This window comes from Manis pentadactyla, chromosome 16, assembly GCF_030020395.1.
Source record: "Manis pentadactyla isolate mManPen7 chromosome 16, mManPen7.hap1, whole genome shotgun sequence".
Classification (NCBI taxonomy): Eukaryota; Metazoa; Chordata; class Mammalia; order Pholidota; family Manidae; genus Manis; species Manis pentadactyla.
The window spans coordinates 13,905,734-13,927,048 of NC_080034.1; the positions used below are offsets into that span (position 1 = coordinate 13,905,734).

Genomic DNA, 21,315 nt, shown 5'->3' on the forward strand with positions numbered 1-21,315 from the left:
TAAATTTAGAATATAGAATACATTTTATCCTTGATATTTTTTTTGGAATGAAAAGAAAAGTTTCTAAATGATAAACATGTCAAATGTCAAGAAAATCTTTGAAGAAGAGTTAAAGATACTTGACATACCAAATATTAAAATAAACTGTGCCACTACAATGATGAAAGAAGTAAATTGTTTCAGATATCACACTGAAAAACTATAAAATACCAAGTGAAGAAATATCTGCTGTGTACATAAAATACCATTGGACACAATACTTCAAATCTGTCAATAAACATAAATATAAGCAAATACTTCTTGGATGGGAAGGATATTCATACAGTGAATATATTTGAAATACTGATAGACCCTGCCATATGAATAAAAATATAAGATAAACTCTTTGGCAGTCTAACAATGCTGATTGGAACAGTTTCTAGAGTATAATGGCAATTTAATGATAAATCCTTAAAATTGCCTATAATTTGACTCAACAGTTTACATATAAGAATACTTCCTAAAGAAATAATTAAGTAAAGGTGAGTTGATTTTTCACAAATTATCACATAATTATTTATTATTTCAAAATCTTAGAAACTATCCAATAGGTTATATAGTCATGTCAGAAAAAATTATACAGATCAAAAAATGTTAATGCAGATGTATAGTTATTCACCTATTTTTCAATGCTGTCATTGTAAAAACCAAGTGACAAAACTCAGAGTGCTCTTAGTTGACTATGTTTAAAAACAAAATTCATCTGAGTAAATTTTAAAGATCTTCCTGGCCTCCTTCAGTGATTGATGAATCACACAGCATTCAGTCTGGCAGATGGAAAGGAGCTCCACAGGGCAAGGGATTTTGTAGGCAGAAAGCAGAAGAAACAAGGAAGTCACACTGCCAAGAAGCAGATGGGTTTTGCAAGAAAACTTTGTTTATAGGAGATGACAAGGGGTGATCAGGCAGTTTCAGGTTAACTGGTTTAAGATTCCATTTCTGCAGGTGCCAAAGCTGTAAATAAGTTGGTTTGCTGACCTGGGGCCTTAGCATAAGTGTCTCCATTTTGGGCTTGTTGTCTTTTAACAATTAGATGTTGAGTATCTTTTTCTTTTTAAATAATGAGCTTATATTGCTTCTGTAGTCAGGAAAAAACAATAAAGTTCATACAGATGATTTTTAAGTTACTCTCCCAGTTATTATGCTAAAGGCCAAATAAATATATTTGATATCTTAATGGGTTTCATTTGCTTCATGAAATATGGGAAAGTTCATTCACACAGAATTAGTGAATAATTGTGATTGCTATTTAAGTGTCACAAAACAGTACAAGTTATTTTTCCAAACATTAAAATTTAGAGATTGATTGGAATAAAAGTAGATGGGCTCTTTATTTTTATAATTTAATAAATAACTTCCTAGAAGCTACATTCCTGCTAAGATATTTTTAACAGTTTAATTGTAAGAAGTAATTAACCCAGAAAGCTCCTAGTTTGCTTCTAAATTCAGAACCCAGTAATATCAAAAGGCTAAAAATGTTCAATGCATTTTTCTCCCATGTTCTTAATATAGGGAACATCACTGATGTTTTAAAAAAGTTTTCAGAACATTATCAAAACGTCACTATTGACTGCTTGGCTACACCTGGTCTTAGCACTATTAAGTCTATATTGTGATTTAGAGGGAAGGATGCAAAAAGTCTCTATAAACATTTTTTAAGGAAGAAAAAACACATGCATCATACATATGATTTAGTTTTTTTATTGTTTCTATTTTATATTCACAGCAAAAGTGGCTAAATATTTGTTTGTGCATATTTAAAATCTAACAAAACCCATATATGTAGAACACTGCACTAAACTATAAACTTTGTAGGGTCATGAAAATATTACTAAAATTGACCACATGCCGGGCTATGCAACCTAAGTCAGTACAGTTGACCCCTGAACAATGCACGAGTTAGGGACACTGACCCCATGCAGTCAAAAATCAATGGGTAACTTTTGATTCCCCAAAAACTTAACTACTGTATTGTATACTCTATTCTTACAAGAAAGTAGACTGGGGAAAAGAAAATGTTTTCTCAAATTGTCACAAATCTCCAAAAAAATTTCCAGTGTATTTATGGAAAAAAATCCATGGATAAGTAGAGCTTTGCAGTTTAAATCCATGTTATTCAAGGATCAACTGTACATTTCAAATAATTAAAAGCAAATAGAGAATATTCTTTGAATGAGCTTGATTTGAGTTTTTATAATGTTATAATATAAAAAATAACTAGAAAATCCCTGTATGTATATAAATTTGCAACATAATTCTGAATAATTCTTGATCAAAGGAAAAAAAGTTAGAAAATATTTGAAAGATGATAATGAGAAATAGAACTTGTTGAACACAGTTAAATTCACTGTTAGAGGGAAATTTACAATCTTTAGAGCATATATTAGATTAAAAATCATAAAAACAAAACAGTAAATTTTGTCCAGAGGAAGAAAATCATAAAGATGAGAACAGAAGTTAATGGGAGCAGAAAACAAAGAGAATGACAATTATCAGTGCCAAAAGTATGTTTTTTGACATTTCCTAATCCCTACCAAAATTGATCTACAAAACAAATAAAATGATAAAGACACCAATAGCTGATATCATGAGAATGAGATATCATATGAGAGTTCCAACTCTGATAAAATATATATGAGGAAATTATGAAATATTTTATACCAAGAATTTTGAAAATTTACATTAAGTGAAAATATTCCTAGAGAAAAAACACAATTTAACAAAACAGACATGATAGTACATAGTTACATTGATTAAATACATTGACTTCATATTTAATACCTTCTTTAAAGAAAACTCCAAGTCTTAACACCAAAATTTTACACAAGCAGTACAAGAAAGGAAATTTTTTGAAGGCCAATCGTGTGTGTGTGTGTGTGTGTGTGTGTGTGTGTACCTTAAACTATAAAGCAGTGAGTCCTGTGTTGTATAAATAAGGCATACATTATGGCCAACTTAGACTTATTCCAGGAATGCATTCAAACTTTGAAAACAAGTCCACATAATTCATCACAATTAAGAGAAAAAAATTGATTATCTCAATAAAAAATCTGAACAAACTAAGAGGATTTACTTCACAAATATCTGGACTTATTACTAAGTATCAGTATCTTAGACAGTGTGGTATTGGTTCAGGGGTATAAGTATGGACACTAAAATAGAGGCCCCAGGAGCACACACACACACACACACACCCTAAGCCAAAACAATGTTGAGGGGGAAAAAAACAAGTAGAGGACTTACTTTACTAGGTATTAAACACTGTATTTTTAGCGTAGGTTTTAAGACAGTGATCTATTTTGTACAAAGATAGAAAATTTGACCAATGGGACAGAATAGAGTCTAGAAATGGACCCATGTATAGTAGACATGATTTATGACAGACGCGATACTGCAAAACAGTGGAAACAATTCTTTTCTACTCATGTCCCTGCATCAAGTGGATTTCCATAAGAAAAAATAATCACTATGTACCTGGAACTATATTCAAAAAACTATCGCAGGTGGATTGCAGAACTAAAGTCAGTGGTAAAAAACATGTTCAAGAATGGGATAGAAGAGGAGTGACAACAATGACAAAATATGAATCATTAACTAAGAGACTGATCAATTGCTGTACATTAAGGCTAATAACTTATGATCACTAAAAGACACTATTAAGGAAGTAAAATGTAAGACACTGAAAAGGAAAATAAAATGCTTGTACTACATTTAATCAACAGAGCGTGTATTCCAAACACAGAGAGCTCTAAATCATTTTTGTTAAATCCCCAACAGAAATGCATATAAATGTGCACCCAACAATATGTACAAAGCATGTTTATAGAAGCAATATTCATAATAGCACCAAAACATATGCCAACATTAGAATAGTTTGTAAAATATCAGTGTAAAGATGAATCTTGAAAATGAGCAAACTACTATTAAATTTAGTAACAAAGATTTATGTAGAAAGTGTAATGCTGAATGAAAATGAAGGGGGTATGAAAATGTGTGTTTGTATTAGAGTAGGGATTCGTGCTAATAAGTTTCTACCTTTTGACCTAGCTAGTGGTGACTTGAGTATATTCACAATATGTTATTTCATAGAGCTTTATCCTTCACCCTCTTCAACATGCAAGTTGTAATTCAATTACAAGTTTATGTAAATGTATGAAGGGAGGAATGTCACAGCTTCATGATATTGGAGGACATCAATAGGTGAATGTAGTAGGCATTGATGTCTTATATGAACTATCATCTTGGAAAGGATAATACAGGTTATTTTTTTGATAGATAGATAAATTGATTAGATAATGGATCTACCAACATTTTCTGTAAGCAGTTAGAGTGTAAATATTTTGGCTCTTTAGGCCTTAGAGTTTTTATTGCATCTACTCAAATATGCTGTGAAAGCAGCCATAGATTCTATGTAAAGAAATGCATGTCTCTATTCCAATTAAACTTTATTTACAAAGAGGCGGCAGACAGGATTTTACCCAGGGGCCATAGTTTTCAATTCCTGGATTAGATGATTAGTTTAACAGATGACTAGAGTAAATAAGACATGCTTGTCTACATGTTAAAGCTTGTTGATACATTTTTTATCTTTCTAAAAAATAGGCACATGCATATTATTACTGGGAGTCTCCTAATTTAGTAATATTTGATTAATTCTTTTTTTTAATTTTTACATACTTTACTTCTTGCTATGATTTATATTTCTACAATGAATTACTTTCTGGAATATTACTGTTTTCAACCTAAAGATATATTGTATATTGAACAAGCATTTTAAGCCTGATCCTTTTCAATATTTTTCACTCACACAAAATTTAACAATACAAAAAGCTGAAGTAGAATTTGATATTCGAACATTGTTTTAGTCACTGTTGAGAAAGATCTGTTTATTGTACATATTTATTTCATTAGGTGATTGCTGCAATTTGTTGTTTCATCAAAATTTATATTTATGTACTTAAAACATTAAGGATTTCTAATTTAGAACAGACTGATGTACTTCTGGCTTTGTTGATTTTATGGTGAGATAATCTATTTACTTAAATCATTCCTCTTTGTTAGTAGCTTAATTAATTGGTCAGAAAAATGTTTATACAACACATCCTGAAACCGTGATTTTTTTTCCTAAATGGTTACAGGCAAGAATTGGATCCATGTAAAGCCGAACTGAGTATTCTAGGGAAGACTGTAGCAGCAAGCAAATCTATCAGTCACGGACCTGGAAAAACCCTGCCAGAATCAGGATTGGTCTTTATTGGTGGATTTCCAGATCTTCATGGAGCAAACCAGGTATTTCTATTAATGTTTTAAAATATAATTATTGTGCCATTTTATGAAAATAAAAATAGGAAAACTTCAGAAAGATATCCTGATTAGTGGGGCCATTTACATGGTTTCACAAAGAAATTTTGAGCAATTCTACCAACATCTATGTCTTAATCTATCCTACCAATGTATCTACAAGTTTTCTGGTCTCAGAATTTTACAGAATTATTTTAAAAATTGCTCCAATATCAGACTGTTTTCTCATCTAATAGCTACACATGTGCATTTATATTTCATGATAATATGCACTTGGGTTTTTGTTCATCCCTGTACTAATGATTCCACTTGATATATGAGTGGATTGGCTTTACCAAAAGTCCCACGTGTAACATAAGTTGGGTATAAACCTACTCACAATAAAATAAATATTATGACTCCATTATATGTAAGCTAAAAATTTCAAAGCAAATATACATAAAGAAAAGAAGCAATTTGCATATCTGATGTGACTCATATGTCTTTAATGAAATAAGGAAATTCTTTATCTGTAAGTATGCAGAAAGTATCTTAGATTCATCTTTACTCCGTTAGCAGTGTATTTGTTGATCAGTTAACAGACTTTTGTGCCTTTTCCTATAATATGTTTCATTGATTTTTTTTCCTGAGATAAAGCAGCCTATGAGTGCTGTAAGAGTAGAAAATGTTGGTTTTGTTTACCTTTTTATTCCCAAAGGCAAGGACCCTACTATATTCTGTCACATAGCAGGTGCCCAATAAATAATTTATCAATAAATGATCAATAAAGAACAGGTGAAAGACTTCCAAAAAAATGCACATCAATTTATCTTTAGTTATTTACACTTGGATTGATCTCTTCATAGGATCTATTTCATAAATCTCTTTCACATGTATATATGTAAAAATCTGTTTCACATGTATATATGTAAAAAGCAGGTTTTCATATGGAATCTAATGTTTGTGGCCATACATTAATTAAATTCAAGTTCTCAAGATTCAAGGAGCTAGTATTCTATTGAGGAGATAAACAAATATCTCTAATACAATGAGATATTTAGGAGAAATATGAACCATATACAGAGCCAATATGGAAAAATAGAAAAGGAAGCCCCAGCCCCTGGTCTCTGAGAAAGGAAGGTAGTTTGTAGTTAAGCATAGATCTGAGGGGTGATCAAGTGTCTGCCAGGTAAGTAATATGTAGACTGTCATCCCAGGCAGATGAAACATCACATACACAGGCTTAGGAGAGTGGGAGTGGGTGTAGAAATAATTTATCATTGTGGAGACAGAGTTTGATGTGAATTGAGCAGCAGGGAAAGTGAGCAGGAACCTGAGCGTAATGGATACTGTATAAAACACAAGCTAGAATATATTTATATGATGGTGCCTGGAGGAGCCATTTAAGAAGTTCTGTACAGTAAGTGACATTATATAGTTTTCACTCTGTTAGCAAAAAGTTTAGGATTGGAGGGGTTTAGACTACAGGTCAAGAATTGGTAAAGGTAAGTAACAGGAATCATTCAAGAGGAAAGGAGACTGTGGCCGTAAGGGTAAGAGGACGCCTGTGAAAGCTATTGAGCTTGTAAATAATTGTAGATAAAATGATAGAAAAGTGGGGGATTTGAATGACCAGGCTGGCTTATGTAAGTAGATAATTTATGGTGTCTAACTTAGGATGGACACCACAAGATTATTTATAGGGAAAGATGGCAGATTCATTTTTGCATTTGAATTACTTCTGGGCAGGGATAACTTCCAAATACTTAACAACTGGTTTGCCATGATCACTAATCTATCAGTCCATTGTATCAGCACATTCCTGCTTCATATCATATGATCAGTGAGACATTATGATATAGAATAGTTTGTTTGAAATATAAACCTTGAGTTCACAGAGATCCTGACCATATGGCTGTGGGAGGCTTTATATAGGTGATAGTGGAGGCCACATTGATTGGACTGGTTTGGTGAAAGAGAAAAGAGATAGCTAAGGGTTGGGGATCAGCAGTCACAGAGTGGGCTGAAGAGGAGGTGCCCAACCAAAATTCTCAATCATAATGTAAGCTGGTCTCAGGGATCGTAGTACGACATGGAGAATATAGCCAGTGATTCTGTAACATTTTCGTATGTTGACATATAGTGACTGCACAAGCTGAGGTAAGGATTTAATAATGTGGGTAACTGTTGAACCACTGTTTTGTATACTTGAAACCAATATAAGATTTTATATCAACTATACTTCAATAAAAAATCTAAAGAAAGAAGATATGCCCACAAAAGTGGTTAAAGAGTAGAGAGATTGGCAGTGGAGCAAGACCAAACGATTGCCACAAAAACTAAGGTAAAGTTTCCAAAAGCAGCATATGTTCAACCCCAAACTACAAAAGGTCAACCAGCAGTGTCAGTAGAACAATAATAGAAAATAAATTGTAACATTTGAGGATGAATAAATTGAGGAAGGAACCGGTGATTTTAGATAACTTTTTCTTGAAGCTTTTTTTAATAACAAGAGAGAGGTGGTCGTCTAGGAGAGGACAGAGTGCCACAGTAGAGATGCAGAGATATAAACTGGTAATTGACTATATTATAAAGACCTTTTCTCCCCAGGTATTTTTTGAAAGGATTGGCATTTACTAAGGGACTGTGTCACTAAAACCCTGATGCTCATCCTGTAATGCAGAGCAAGTAGACATTTGTTTCAACCAGATTTAGAGAAATTTAGTGCATGGACCAGTGAAGTCACCTTGAAATTAAAAGGACAGCCAACTAAGCAGGTTTCCCCTCCCTGTTAAATATTCTGTATTTGAAAGGTTTTATTTTAGTCACTTATTGACTTTTTATTCTTTCCTTATCCTGTTTACTGTCATACTAAGTGTGAATGTGCAAGTGTGTGTGTGTATGTGTGTGTGATGTACACTTATATTGCTATGCCCTAATAATTGACACTTAAGGACAATAAAATTGTATCTATATAATACTTAAAGAGGAATCATATGATGAATAAAAAAAGATAGAATACAACAACTTTGGGAATTTGTTTCTATACAGCGCAGCCCCTCTAAACATCTAAGTATCATGCAGGCTCTAACTATCTAATTATTGTGTTCTGATTAAGAGCTGCTGTTCAAGCACAGTGGGTTATCAGTACTCAGAAAATTAAAAACAACAGGTTTGCCATATAAAACACTAAGAAATAGAACTAGAGCTGATTTCTCAAGCCTGTAAATGCTAAGGTACACTTATTCTCTTGCCTCTAAGTTTCCAAGAATGTCTTTCTGTACTGGCTGGAGTCCCCCCGCCACATGATAAGGGCCCCTAATGCAATGTGTATGTGCTGACAGGTGGTTTAATGCTTCCTTTAACAAAAACACAGAGCTCAGTATGTGAGGAGAGAATGAAACAGTCAGACACTTTCAATTTTGTGCCTGAAGTGAGAAAAACTCTGTGTCCCCTGATGGCAGTAAATGATGATAACTTCCAAAGTCCGAGAGTAAATGCCGCGTCTTTGGTGGTAGGCAAACATTTTCCATGGCAGTGCTTTAATTCCTCACACTTTTCAGAGCTGCTTTTGGGTCCACGTTACTTAAGGGCACCAAACCTTAATCCCTAATAAATGCAGACCAAGTTATAATGGTACCAACTATTCTCTTTGCTAAATGTAAAGGGAAGTAAAGTAAATTATGAAACTAAATATATGTTATCATTAATCTCTTAGTAGATTGTTTTTTTCTTTCTACAAAAGTCAATAACATAAAATGTGTTCTGGAAAGATGCTAGTTTTTTATCACATTCAATTCAATCACTAGTATTAAAAACAGAATATAGGAGAACATGTACTCTTATATAGGATTGGAAATTTCAAAGAATTCAGTGACTTAGTCCATTTGTGCTGCTATAACAAAAATACTGTAGACCGGGTAGTTAAACAACAATCATTCATTCTTCATAGTTATGAAGGCTGGGAAATCTAAGACCATGGTGCCAGCTGATTGAAGTGTTCCTTCCTGGTTTTAGACAGCTGTCTTCTAGCTATGTCCTCACATTGGTGGAAGGGGCAGGAGAGTTCTCTGAGGTCTCTATTGTAAAGGCACTAATCCCATTCAATAGGGCCCCATCCTCATGATCAAATCACCTCCTAATACCAACACAGTGGGGGTTAGGATTTCAGCATATGAATTTTAGGGGGACACAAATATTCAGTCCATAGCATTGACTGTTTCCAAGAATCTAAAGATCCATTTTAATTTGTCATTTTTTAATTTCATCATAATAGAGGAGTTCAATAATTTTAAAAAATTTAAGTGAATCCCCTGAGAAAATAACACCACTTTGATAAAGTAAATTTTATCTACTTTATGTATGTTCAAAACACTGATTAACATATTCAATAATTAATTTGCTAAAAATCCATTCACTTTTATAAGAAGACTAGTCAAAAAAGTTACTGTTAATTCTCATTTGGAAGTTGTGATATCTTCCTGAGGAATAATTTGAAAAAACACCTCAATTATCTTTTGTTTTACTTTCTGTGGAATATTTTGTTAGTTTATACTAATCATCACAACTCATTACCAATTTGAAGAGGTAATGACACCTCAGGAAATTATGATAGAATGTTGGAGGATGCTTGTCCACCTTTTTGAGCTCTTCCAAGATGCTTGTATGGATACAATGTAATCATAAATAAATTGAAACACCATTGAAAAATTCAAGAAAGATGACAACATTCAACCTTCTTGAGCTCTTGGGTTGTGGAAATGGTGGGGAAAAAAAAAATGTTAATCCTTACCCTGATCTCATTTTCTGTTCATTCAACCTAAAAAGAGAATCAGTCTACAATAAGCAGAAGTCTCTTAAGTAGGCATTCTATGACTCACATCTCTGATAAGCATAAGCAAAATAAGAGAGACATAGAGATTTCATTGCAGCATTTCAAAATCCATTGCTTCCTGTAGAGGCTATCTGGTAAGTCACTCATCCATTCATCTGGCCATTCTGCAGGACTACCATTTAGGCCCTTGGTTATCTATTCCACCATGAATGGCCCCTGGCCACAAGTCAACAAAATATCAGATGCAGACCATCCCAACGAGAATTCCCATTCCTTGCACCGGTAAGAGTCACTTAATTTATTCTTACATGAGGGCTTGCTTTTCTTAGTCAGCTATTACTCCGTTGTGTACTGAGCCTCACTCAGCGGTACAGCAGAAACTGACTCCTGCTCAACCCCAGGACAGATTCTTCTCCCACAGCTCCCTTTTGGCTACTAACTCTACTGCCACTTGTTTGCTCTGGCCCATTCCTTTATCAGGTCTGCTTGTGTTTCTTACTATCCTTGCAGGAGTCTGGGAGTGCCTATATCTGAGTCTACTCCTTCAAGTCTATCCTTTCTTAATCTCTGTTTGTAACATCCTTAGGAGCTCTCTTTAATCCCTACATTTGCCTTTGCTTCTGGTTTTGAAAAGTTCTCCATGCACTTAATCATAATTCCTTTTATCAAAAACACTGGCTTATATTCACCATGGTATCTACCCCATCCTAATTATTCACTCTCATTAGAAAATGTAGAAAGAAATCATATACAGTTCCACACACCTTAAACCTATGGAAAAATCCAAAGGAGATACCAAGCATGAGTCTCAGGCTTCTGACTTAAACAACAAAATAAGAGACCCATTACTAAGATGTGGAAACTGAGAACTGATTTGGGGACTGGGGGAGAATAACAAGATAATTAGCTTGGACACTTTAAGTTATCTGTTAGACTTGGTGGGGGAGTTACCAAGTTAACACTTGTGCTCATGATTCAGGGAGGTAACCTCAGGGGAGGTTGAGAAGGAGGAGGAGGAGAGAAGAACCAGAACAGAGTCCGTTGAAACCTGACATTTAAATGAGAAGGTAATTCAACATTCAACAGGAAGGCAGGCAGAGGAGTAAGAGCACAAGCAGGAAAACATAATACAGGAGGCAGAAGAAAAGGCTTGAAGAGGAGCCATTCAGCTGCTAAATTCAGACCTAGTAAGAGTAAAGTCTGGACACTAATGTAGTTTTTCTGACTTGGAGATTTTTGATAAACTTAGAAGCGAAATGACCGCCTCCTGATAGTGAGTGAAGGAATAATGTCAGCATTCTGTTAAGAACAAGTTTTCCCTTGGTGAAAGGGAGAGAATCTAGCTGGGATATTTGCTTTCTATTATGACAAGCATGAAAATTGTACCTGCAAGGAGACACTTCATTTTTCTTTTTTAATCTGCATTGAAAATTCATTTAGTATCACCCATAAAGTTAAAGATGTGCGTATTCTAAACAACAAAATTTTCCTGTTTAGGGAGGAGACTTGTAAAATTCTTAAACTTGAATACACAGAGACATGTACTAGAATGTTCATAGAAAAAATATGTGTAACAAAAAATAAAGAACAACACAAATATTCATTCAATTCCATATACCACAAACATACGCTGTGGTGAAAATCTGTGAACGCAGTGACAAACATCAACAAGAATAAGTCTCAAAAATGATGTAGAAGGGAAAAAGAAAGTCATGAACAAATATCCCCTTTTATGTAAATTTCCCAAAAGGGTGAACCTAAATAATATATAATATTTGATATGTATATGTTTGGTAAAATTATAAAGAAAGGAAGGAATACTGAACTGAGAAATCAGTATAGACATTACTAGGTGACAATGGAGAAAAATCAAGTTCTTGGGACTCAAAGCAAGTGTCAGAGTTGTAGTAATATCTTACCTTAGGTGACAAGTGAATGTATGTGTATTTTATTTTATCGTCTTTAAATTTTCATGTCTATCATATATACATATATGTATACCAACACACATATATATGCATGTGCTCTCTTCCTCATGTGTGTGATTACCTTGTAGCTTACATAAAACATCTCATAACTATAACACTTTAAGCTGATAACAAAAGTGCAATCCCATACAAAAACTCTGCACTTTAACGTCCCCTTCCTCCACACTTTGTTATTGTTGTTACAATTTATATCTATTAATATTGTATATCTTTTAAGATGATTTTTGACTATTAAAATAGCTACATCTTTTAAATTTTATATTAGAATTAAAAGTGATTTCCCCTCCACCATTACAGTAATACAGGATATATTTACATATTTACCTTCATCAAAGTATTGTGTTGCTGTTTAGTGTCCTTTCATTTCAACCTGAAGAATTCCATTTAGTATTTCTTGTAAGTCATGTCTAATGGCGCCAAGTCCCTCAGTTTTGTTGTCTAGGAGAATCTTTCTTTCACCTTCATTTTTAAAGGAAAGTTTTGCTGAATATGGTATTCTTGCTTGGCCTTTTTTTTTTTTTTTAATCCCTAAACTTTGACTAGATCAACCCACTGCCTTCGGGTTGGCAAACTCTCTAATGTGAAATCTGCTCATAGGCAGAAGAGGGTCCCATTGTATATGACAAAGCATCTTCTGGCTTTCAAAATTCTCTTTTTCTTTGAGTTTTGACAATTTGATTATAATGTGTCTCAGTATAGACTTCTTTGGGTTCATCTTTTTTAGATGTCCTTTGAGCTTCTTGGATCTAGATACTGATTTCCTTTCCTAGAATTAGGAAGTTTGCAGGCATTATTTCTTCATATAACCTTTCTGGTCCTTTCTCTCTCTCTCTCCTCCTTCCAGAACTCCCACAACTTCCATAGTGTCAGCTTAGTGGTTTCCTATAATTCCCTTAAGCTTCTTCATTCTTTTTGTTATTTTTTTTTCTTTTTGCTCCTCTCACTGAATTATTTCTGACTATGTGCGAATTCACTGATCCTTTCCTTTTAATTGATCCAGCCTCCTGTCGAATCCATTTAGTTAATATTTCAGTGCAGTTATTATGTTCATCAGCTTCATTGTTTCTGTTTGGTATCTTTTTATATTTAATATCTCTTTGTTGATATTATCACTTTGTTCACTCATTATTCTCTTAACATCGGTAAGCATCTTCATGAGACTTAAACCTCTGTCAGGTAAATTCATAGAGTCAGTTTCTAGAATTTTATCTTGTTCCTTTGAAACATCTTTGCCTAGTTCTTCATTTTTATTGACTCTGTGTTGGTGTCTGAACATGAGACAAATCAGGCACCTCTCCCATTCTTCATAGTCTGGCCTCCTACAAGAGAAGACTCCCACCAGACAGCCTGACCAGAGATTCTGGGGGCCTCCATCAATTCTTTCCCTCCCCAGGGAAAAGCAGGAAGTTGTGATTTTTGTTTTCTTCTTCTGTGTTGAGTCAGTGGGGGAACAAAGGCATCAACTTGCCCAACCCATCATTGCTCTTCTCCCCCTGGGAAGCTAGACTGTGTAGGTCCCATTCCCATCAGAGATTCAAGACTTAGGAGACAGATGCATGTTCTTTGGGAAGCCCCAGAGAAGTTGATGTGTTTGATGCATGGATCAGCTCTTCCTTTCTCCAGGGGGACACTGAGAGCTGAGATATTTTTATCTGCTAAGCTGGTGCTGAACAGAGAGAAGAATCAGTGGCATCTACTCTCCCAAGCTGCCACTTCCCTTATTCCTAGGGTAGTTAGACTTCGCTGGACCCACCAAAGCTCCATGAGTGGCAAGACAGAAGCCAAGCCTCTGGAGAGCCCCTCAAAAACATGGGGTACTGGATATGCAAACCAGTCACTTCCTCCCCCAGGTGAAGCTTCCTGATCGTACAGCACCATGCCCAAGGCAGGGTCTCCAGTCCGGTGAGACGGTGTCTAGAATCTGCCTACTGGCTTTAGTGAATCTGGCTTTACCTTTTCCCAGGTTATAGGAGCCTTTCAATCAGTTTCTGACTTCCCATAAAGGGAATTTGTCCACAAATTGTTGTTAAGTGTGTTTGTAGGAGAAACAAGGTTCCAGAAGTTCCCACTCTGCCATCTTGCAGGCATCACTGCTCCGATTTTATATTTTACATAAAGTATATATGCATTACTAAATTTGTTAATATTGAAGAATCCTGAAACATGATCTTTTTTGAAAAATATATGCCACTCGTGTTTGAATATTGGTATTGAGTTTGAAAAGAGGTGAGGCTGTGAATGAGAAGAGGAACCAGATAGAAGACCCTGTAGTTTCCAAAGTTGATTACACATTAGGAGGTCACTCACTGTAACTCCAACCACAAATCAACGCAATAGTATGCATTTTTCTAGCTCATGTCTCAGGCACATATATTTATTAAATGTACTCCGTAGCTTTTTGGTACTCAAACCAAACTCTTTGACTACGAAGAGCATGATAACTAGGAGGCAATACTCTCTAACCCTCCTAGTACAAAAAAAAAAAATGCAGATTGAGGAACTTTCCTGTACAAACAAATAGTTTCTATGCACTTGTACAGTCTTTCAAGAAAGAACTTGGATTGATAGGGAAAACACCAAACTTGAAATAAGGACACTTGATCTTTCATCATATCTCTACCAAAAAAGAATGAATTTTTCTTACATTGTTGACCATTACTTGAACTCTCTTTGTTTCAAACCTTAAGGTACTCTTCTATAAATGATGAGGTTAAGACCACATTAGTTTTCAGAGTCTTTTCTGATTCAAAATGCTTTGATTCTATGTTACATGATATCAGATACACACATAACACACACACACATATATTTTTATATACATACATTACTACATATTATATTAGTGTATATAATATACTACTTACTCAGAGTATGAATTGCATAGATATTCTTTATATTAAGATATTATCCCAGTCACAAATTCTATTACATTCTGATCACCTATGATCATTTCACCTCACTTTCATATAATATCCCTGAGGACCTCTGTTAAGAGACTCCCATCTGGTGTTGCTTCTGTTCCTCCCTCAATTTCCATTTATTTGTAAAAGACCTCAAAGAGTTTTCATTTTAAAACTAGCAAACAAATCAACAAGCCTACAAAATAACACATCTCATGTTCATAGCTTAAAGTATGAAAAAAAAATACAGATGAAAGTTGAGACAAATGAATATATATATTCCCACCTTTTTTCCTATGTTAATAGACTTACCAATATCAAAGAGCTTCAATATTCACTTGCAAGTGGTTAGAGGGTAATGGATAAAGTAAAGCAAGAAATAATCTCGTTTATATTGTTTAGGGAATTCAAGTAATACAGATGATAATTTTAAACCCTATTTAATTTCACAGCATAATCTATGTAACTCAGCAGCAGGCAGAATAAAATCAATTTTTGGTCTACATGCTTTGGGGATATTAATTTGGGAGATAGTTTTCTAGTGAAATTTAAGGACTTAAGGTGAATTTAGCCAAAGGCTAGAGAACAAAGCCCTCAGGTGAAAGATCTCACCCACAAAAATCATAATGTAAAATTCAAGGAGGCTGAGACTTGGGAAAATAAGTGAAGCATGAATTCAGAGAATTTACAGCATAATCCATGGAGATGAAAATGAAATACTTCATAAAGTCAATTGTAAAATGTCCTATACTGGCCCTTTCAAAGACAAAAGGTGAGCAGTGTCTAGTTGCATGAAATAAGACAAAACCCCTTTTCTAATAATTGGGAACTGATTCTCTTAGTGCTCTGCCTTGTCAACTTATTGTTTTTGAGACATAGCACAGCCTCTTTTCTCCATGACGTAAGATGGTGCTTGCTTAGGACTGAGTGGCATCACTGCAAGGGCCAGTAGTGTGCTAGAATTAAGGATTAGAGCTCCAGGGTTGGAATCCCAGCTCCCTCAGTGCGTAGCCATGGACCTTGGGTAAGCCACGTATTCTTTCTTGGCCTATTTGTCTTCATCTGCAAAACAGGAATGCTATCATTTTAGGATTGCAGTAAGAAAGATTGAGATACTACAGAGCATGCATTTAATAGCTGTTACCCTTTACTATTATTTAATTTTGAGTTTCTGATACTGAAATTTAATTCTGTCTTGTACTAAATAATCATAAGAAATTTTTTTGCAGGTATTTCTAGTGCTCTCCCATATGTTCCACTCTGGAAATAAAAGTTTTTTTGAAATTGTGATTCACTAATGGATATTCATGCTATGAAACAATTTGACCCCAGATCATATGCTAAATAATTTCTTAAATAGTCAGTATAAACATAGTCACCATTTTGTTTTCCCAAGATGTTCACTGTATATTTTATTTTTATGTCACTTCCTTACAAAAGAAAATTAATGAACATGCAGTTTTCTGGCATTTAAGCAGTGTAACCTGTCTGCCTTTCTATATATAATAGGCAGAAATTATTTTCTGCACTTCCATGAAGAACATGTGATGGTGTTCCTCACTGTCACCCTTGTCTGCTGACTGTCCCTCTGACTTTGGTAACTTACCCATGAGTCTTTATCACTGATGTAAGGACATATCATCTACGCAGCTTAAACTGCACTCATCTACTCTTTACTCAGCAAGTAAGCAAGCATTCTGGGACATGTGTTACTTTTTTCACACGGTCTGCTCTAAGTCACTACAAATATTTGCTCATTTAATCCGTATAATAAGCCAGTAGATAGACACTTATCCAAATTTTACAGCTGAGGAAATTGAGGCACAGTGAGAATAAGCAGTTTGTTCCAGGTCACACAGCCAGTGAGTGGTGGAGTCAGTATTTGAACACCGGCAGTGTAACTCTAGTACCCACTGTATTACTTGATCTCCCTTGCTGTGGTTTTTGGGCTACAAAGGAGATACCTGCTCTAGCAGTTCAAGGACGTAGGGAAGTCAAATCATTTGGGAAAATTTTTCTTTCCCAGAAGGTACCTAGACAAAATATCTTTTATAAAAGCATTGTGTGTATTAGAGTAGTTAATAGTTACTGAGCACTTTCTCACTGCTCTTGTAAACAATCACACTTGCTACCTCATTCATACTTTCAGAAGCTCTTTGAAGTAGGTAATCTTGCCACCTGCATTTCACAGATGGGGCTAATAAAGGCAGGCAGTGGTTGAATGGCCATAACACACTAACTAGTTTGGTCACATAGCTCTTGAGTGGTAAGGTCAAAATTTAAAGCCATGCTTTTAGAACATCAGTTATGCTGTTTCACTACAAATAACAATGTCAGACACCTTTTACCATCCCAAATTGTTCTTGGTTTATTTTAATGGCTGGCTTTTATTATGATGCCTGTTTCACACAAAATTTTTTTTAAAAACACATTTAATATTATTACTAAATGAAAAATTATGGCACACTGTGTTTTTAGGATTCCATTATTTTATGGTCAGGTCAGTTTATATCCTGGAAATCATCTTAATTTATTAATAAATTTTTTAAATGAGGTAATAGTCAACAAAAATAGACCCAAAAAAATAGTGAAAAAAAGAAACCCAAAATTATTTGTTTATCTAAATACTTAATCTGTATCTATCCATCTGTCTAGAGAGTACCTACTGTGTGTCAGGCTATGCTATGGATTCACTGTTGTATAATCAGATAAAGCTCCATCTTTGTGGATCTTAAATACAAATGAAAATATTCACAAATTATGTCTCTACTTTCTTGAGGTCAATGTTTTCTTTGCTTGGCAACAAAAGTGAATCAATGTTTTAAGTTAAAACTATAATTTATTGCTAAATAGACCTAGGAAGGGACCATTCAGGAAACATAATTACCCACCTACTGATGAAATGCCCCTGTCTAAGAGAAAATTGGAAAATTGGTTTCGAATGATTGTAAAAGACTTGCTGAATCACCTAGTGTGAAAAGTTTGAAAGTTAAACATGTTTACGCAAGCTATTTTGTTTGTTTTGCCTTTTCTCTGAAAAGTTATTGCCCAAAGTTATTATGTTAATGCTCATGTTAACCTCTTAGTAGCGGAGGGCTAAGCATGTAGCATTTCTTAAAATTATGTCACCATACTTTTTATTTTTAGGAGCATCAGCTAATACCATCATCAAGCAATACTAGTATTCTGGAAATACTGCATTTCAAATTTGGAAACATATTTTTAAATCTTCAAATAGCTTATTCCATATGGAATCTGCCCTTCTCATACCTGACAAAGGGCATTTGTTCATCTACTCATATTCATGGAACACGAATTCCATACCAAGCACTGTGCCAGAGACTAGGAAAATGAAATGCTAAAACATGGTCTTCACTATGAATAATCACATCAGCAAAAACCATTCAACATGTACATTAAAAAAGCCAAAACAAACAAACAAAAAATCCTCTCAGTGTTAAGACTCATTGGCACCGACTAAGATGCTACGTAGTGAGCATAAAATTATAACTGGTCAGTATGGGACAGTCATGTTCAGGCTCCAACTAGAAAATCACTGAAGGGACATTTCAGATAGTCTACCTATAACTCTATCCAATGTAATCTTAAAGGTATAATTTTAAATTCCCGGTAGCCCCATTAAAGAAGTGGAAAGAAGCAAGCAAAATTAATTCTAATAAACCATTTTATTGAACCCAGTATGTCCAAAACATTGTCATTTGAACATGTAATCCACATGAAAACATTATTAATAGGATACCATCACATGTTTTTTCTTTTTTTTTTCATACTAAGTCTCTGAAATCTAGTGTTTCTTACATTTGCAGTTTACCTCAATTTCAGGCTAGCCACATTTCAAGTGTTCAATAGCTGCATGTGGGGAGTGGCCACATATTACACAGGGTGGCTCCACAAAAGAACTCAGCATTATTTATGATAGGCTACTTTACACTGGATTTATCTCATCTTAGGATGTGGTAAAATTTGTTCATTTTTCAGCACATGTTGACTGTGTTTTTGCCTTTTGTCAACTGGTATGCAAAGACTGAGAATACAGCAATGAGGACAAAAGGCCCTGCTTTCTGGAGTTGAGACAACTGAGGGAGAGAGAGAAAAATTCTTTTAAACTATTCCAAGAGCAACGTGTCCGGAGAATTTGGGGATGCAAAAGGGAAGAGGCGTGTAAGCCAACTAGGGTCATAACAGGGGAATTGCATCTGAAAGCATGGCAGCCACATCCTGGAAAACAGAGAATGGATGCGGGCATGCTAGCGGAAAAGCGGATGAGTGCGTGAGATTAAAGACAAGCAAAAAAGAGAGACCAGCATGTGAGTGAGGAAGTCAGAGCTCGGTGTTCCCAAAGTGCACGACATGTGAGGTAGCAGAGGGTAAATAATGAGGCTGGAACAGGGCAGGCGCTGCGTCTTGGAGAGCCTTAGGTGTCATTTTAAGGAGCTGGGATTTACCCAATAGAATCAGGCTCTTAGTTCTAAACAAATGACATTAGCAGCTCTCTGGAAATATATTTGGGAGAAGAGCACAGGATGGGAGATTACGTAGGAAAGGGCTGAATAGTTAAGCATGAGAAAATAAGAGTCCCAATTTGAAAAGGGAAAGGAGGATTAGAGGAGGAAACAGATTTTATGAACATTTGGGTCACCATCAATATGACATGGAACGATTAGGTTTATGTTGAAGTAGTGGGTAGGGTCGAGGACCACACGCAGGTTTCTATTAGGGGCTGATTAGGTAGCTGAGAAAATCAACCCTGAGGTACAAACTATCGGAAGGGAGACATGACGTACTCACTTTTGTACCTATGAGTCTGAAGTGCCTCTGGGAATATCAGCTTGGGATTTCCAGGAGATGGTGGGGGAAGCTCAGAGGTGAGATCTCACTGGTTGTTTTATTGTAAGTGAAGCATAAGAGGGAATGCGATTACCAGAGGATAGTACAGAATTCTAGAACCACCTTTCAGAAAACAAAATTGCTCAGTCTCCCACACATCCTTCTAGAAATCATTGGCATTCTCAGTTTGCCTCCACAGGGCTGTCAGATGAGTGTTTCTAAGATATCATGTTATTGATTTGTTTCTAATGCTTTAGCCTCCCTTCCTGCTGGTTTGCAAGCCCTAACTTTATCCCCAGACTTCCATTTCCCAGGGTTCCATCCACAGTCCTCCACCGGGTTATAGTTGCTCCAGACGCCATTTACCCTGTGCATTCGCTCTATGCCCTACCTCTCTTGGAAGGCCACGGCTTATCCTCTGCACCAGCAAGCTCCTGGTGTCCTGTCCTCTCATTCCTCAAGGCAGCTTTCCCCGTCCGTGAAGTCTGAGTTAATTTCCCCTTAACAGGATTCCATAACAACCTGGCTTTATGTCTGTTCTAGCACTTCTCTTCTTGTTTTTACTGTAATCACCAAGTTGTCTTCCGTCTTCTTCCACTATTATACATATTTTTTAAAATGATGGACTTTTGTTGTTTGCTTTTTAATCTCCACTGCTTATATCTGGCTCCACAGGCACTGACACATGTTTATTGAATAGAGAGATATTGAAATTAAATTTTATTTTTGGACTGTATTCATTTCAGCAGCATAGAATTAAATCTGCATTAGACCCTGTTAAACATGAAGGAAAATATAGCTGTTGACCATGGGATGGCTTCATGCTGAAAATGCTTTGACCAGTTATCTTTCTGATACTTGAAATCATATATCATGGAGTCTCATACAAAATATATCAGTTTTTAAACTTGCAAAGACATTTAAAATTTCTCTTTTCTCCTTTGTCCTTCTCAAGAAATCTATCGATGCAAAGTGGAGAAAGTTCCTACAATAATCAACCTTCTCCTTTTCTCCATATACTCACTGCCTTGGCCAGAATTTTCTCTTGGCATAAACTGCTTTGAGTCAGTTTGGCTCTTTATTCATTGTCAAGCTCTTTGTAAATATCTGTAGACTCTGGTAATTAGAGGTCAGGAATGTCTATCAATTCTCCCTCCCCACAACCTCACCAGCAGGGGGTATGTTATCACGAAAGCAAGCCTACGTTAAATTCTCTTATATTAACCAAAATGCATAAGTTGTACCACCATCTCATTTAACTTGGGATGATCTAATATGTCCTTAAGCCCCTTAATTCATGTTTTGATTGAAAGATTAATTTTAAGGCTAACAGATGACATTCTAATGGCAGGAATAGTCAACAGCTTTGTGGTGCCATCACGTGACAGCCTCTTCTGCAAAGTGAAGGGAAAAGGGACAAATGAGG

At 35.3% G+C, this 21,315-nt stretch overlaps 1 protein-coding gene across 1 annotated transcript in view; it reads left to right on the plus strand.

Moving 5' to 3' along the window:
- Nucleotides 1–21,315, plus strand: part of EYS (eyes shut homolog) — a 1,412,275-nt gene that overhangs the window by 868,424 nt on the left and 522,536 nt on the right. The window contains 1 exon segment of the mRNA XM_057494276.1: nucleotides 5,178–5,328. Within this exon segment, the coding sequence (XP_057350259.1) occupies nucleotides 5,178–5,328 (151 nt within the window).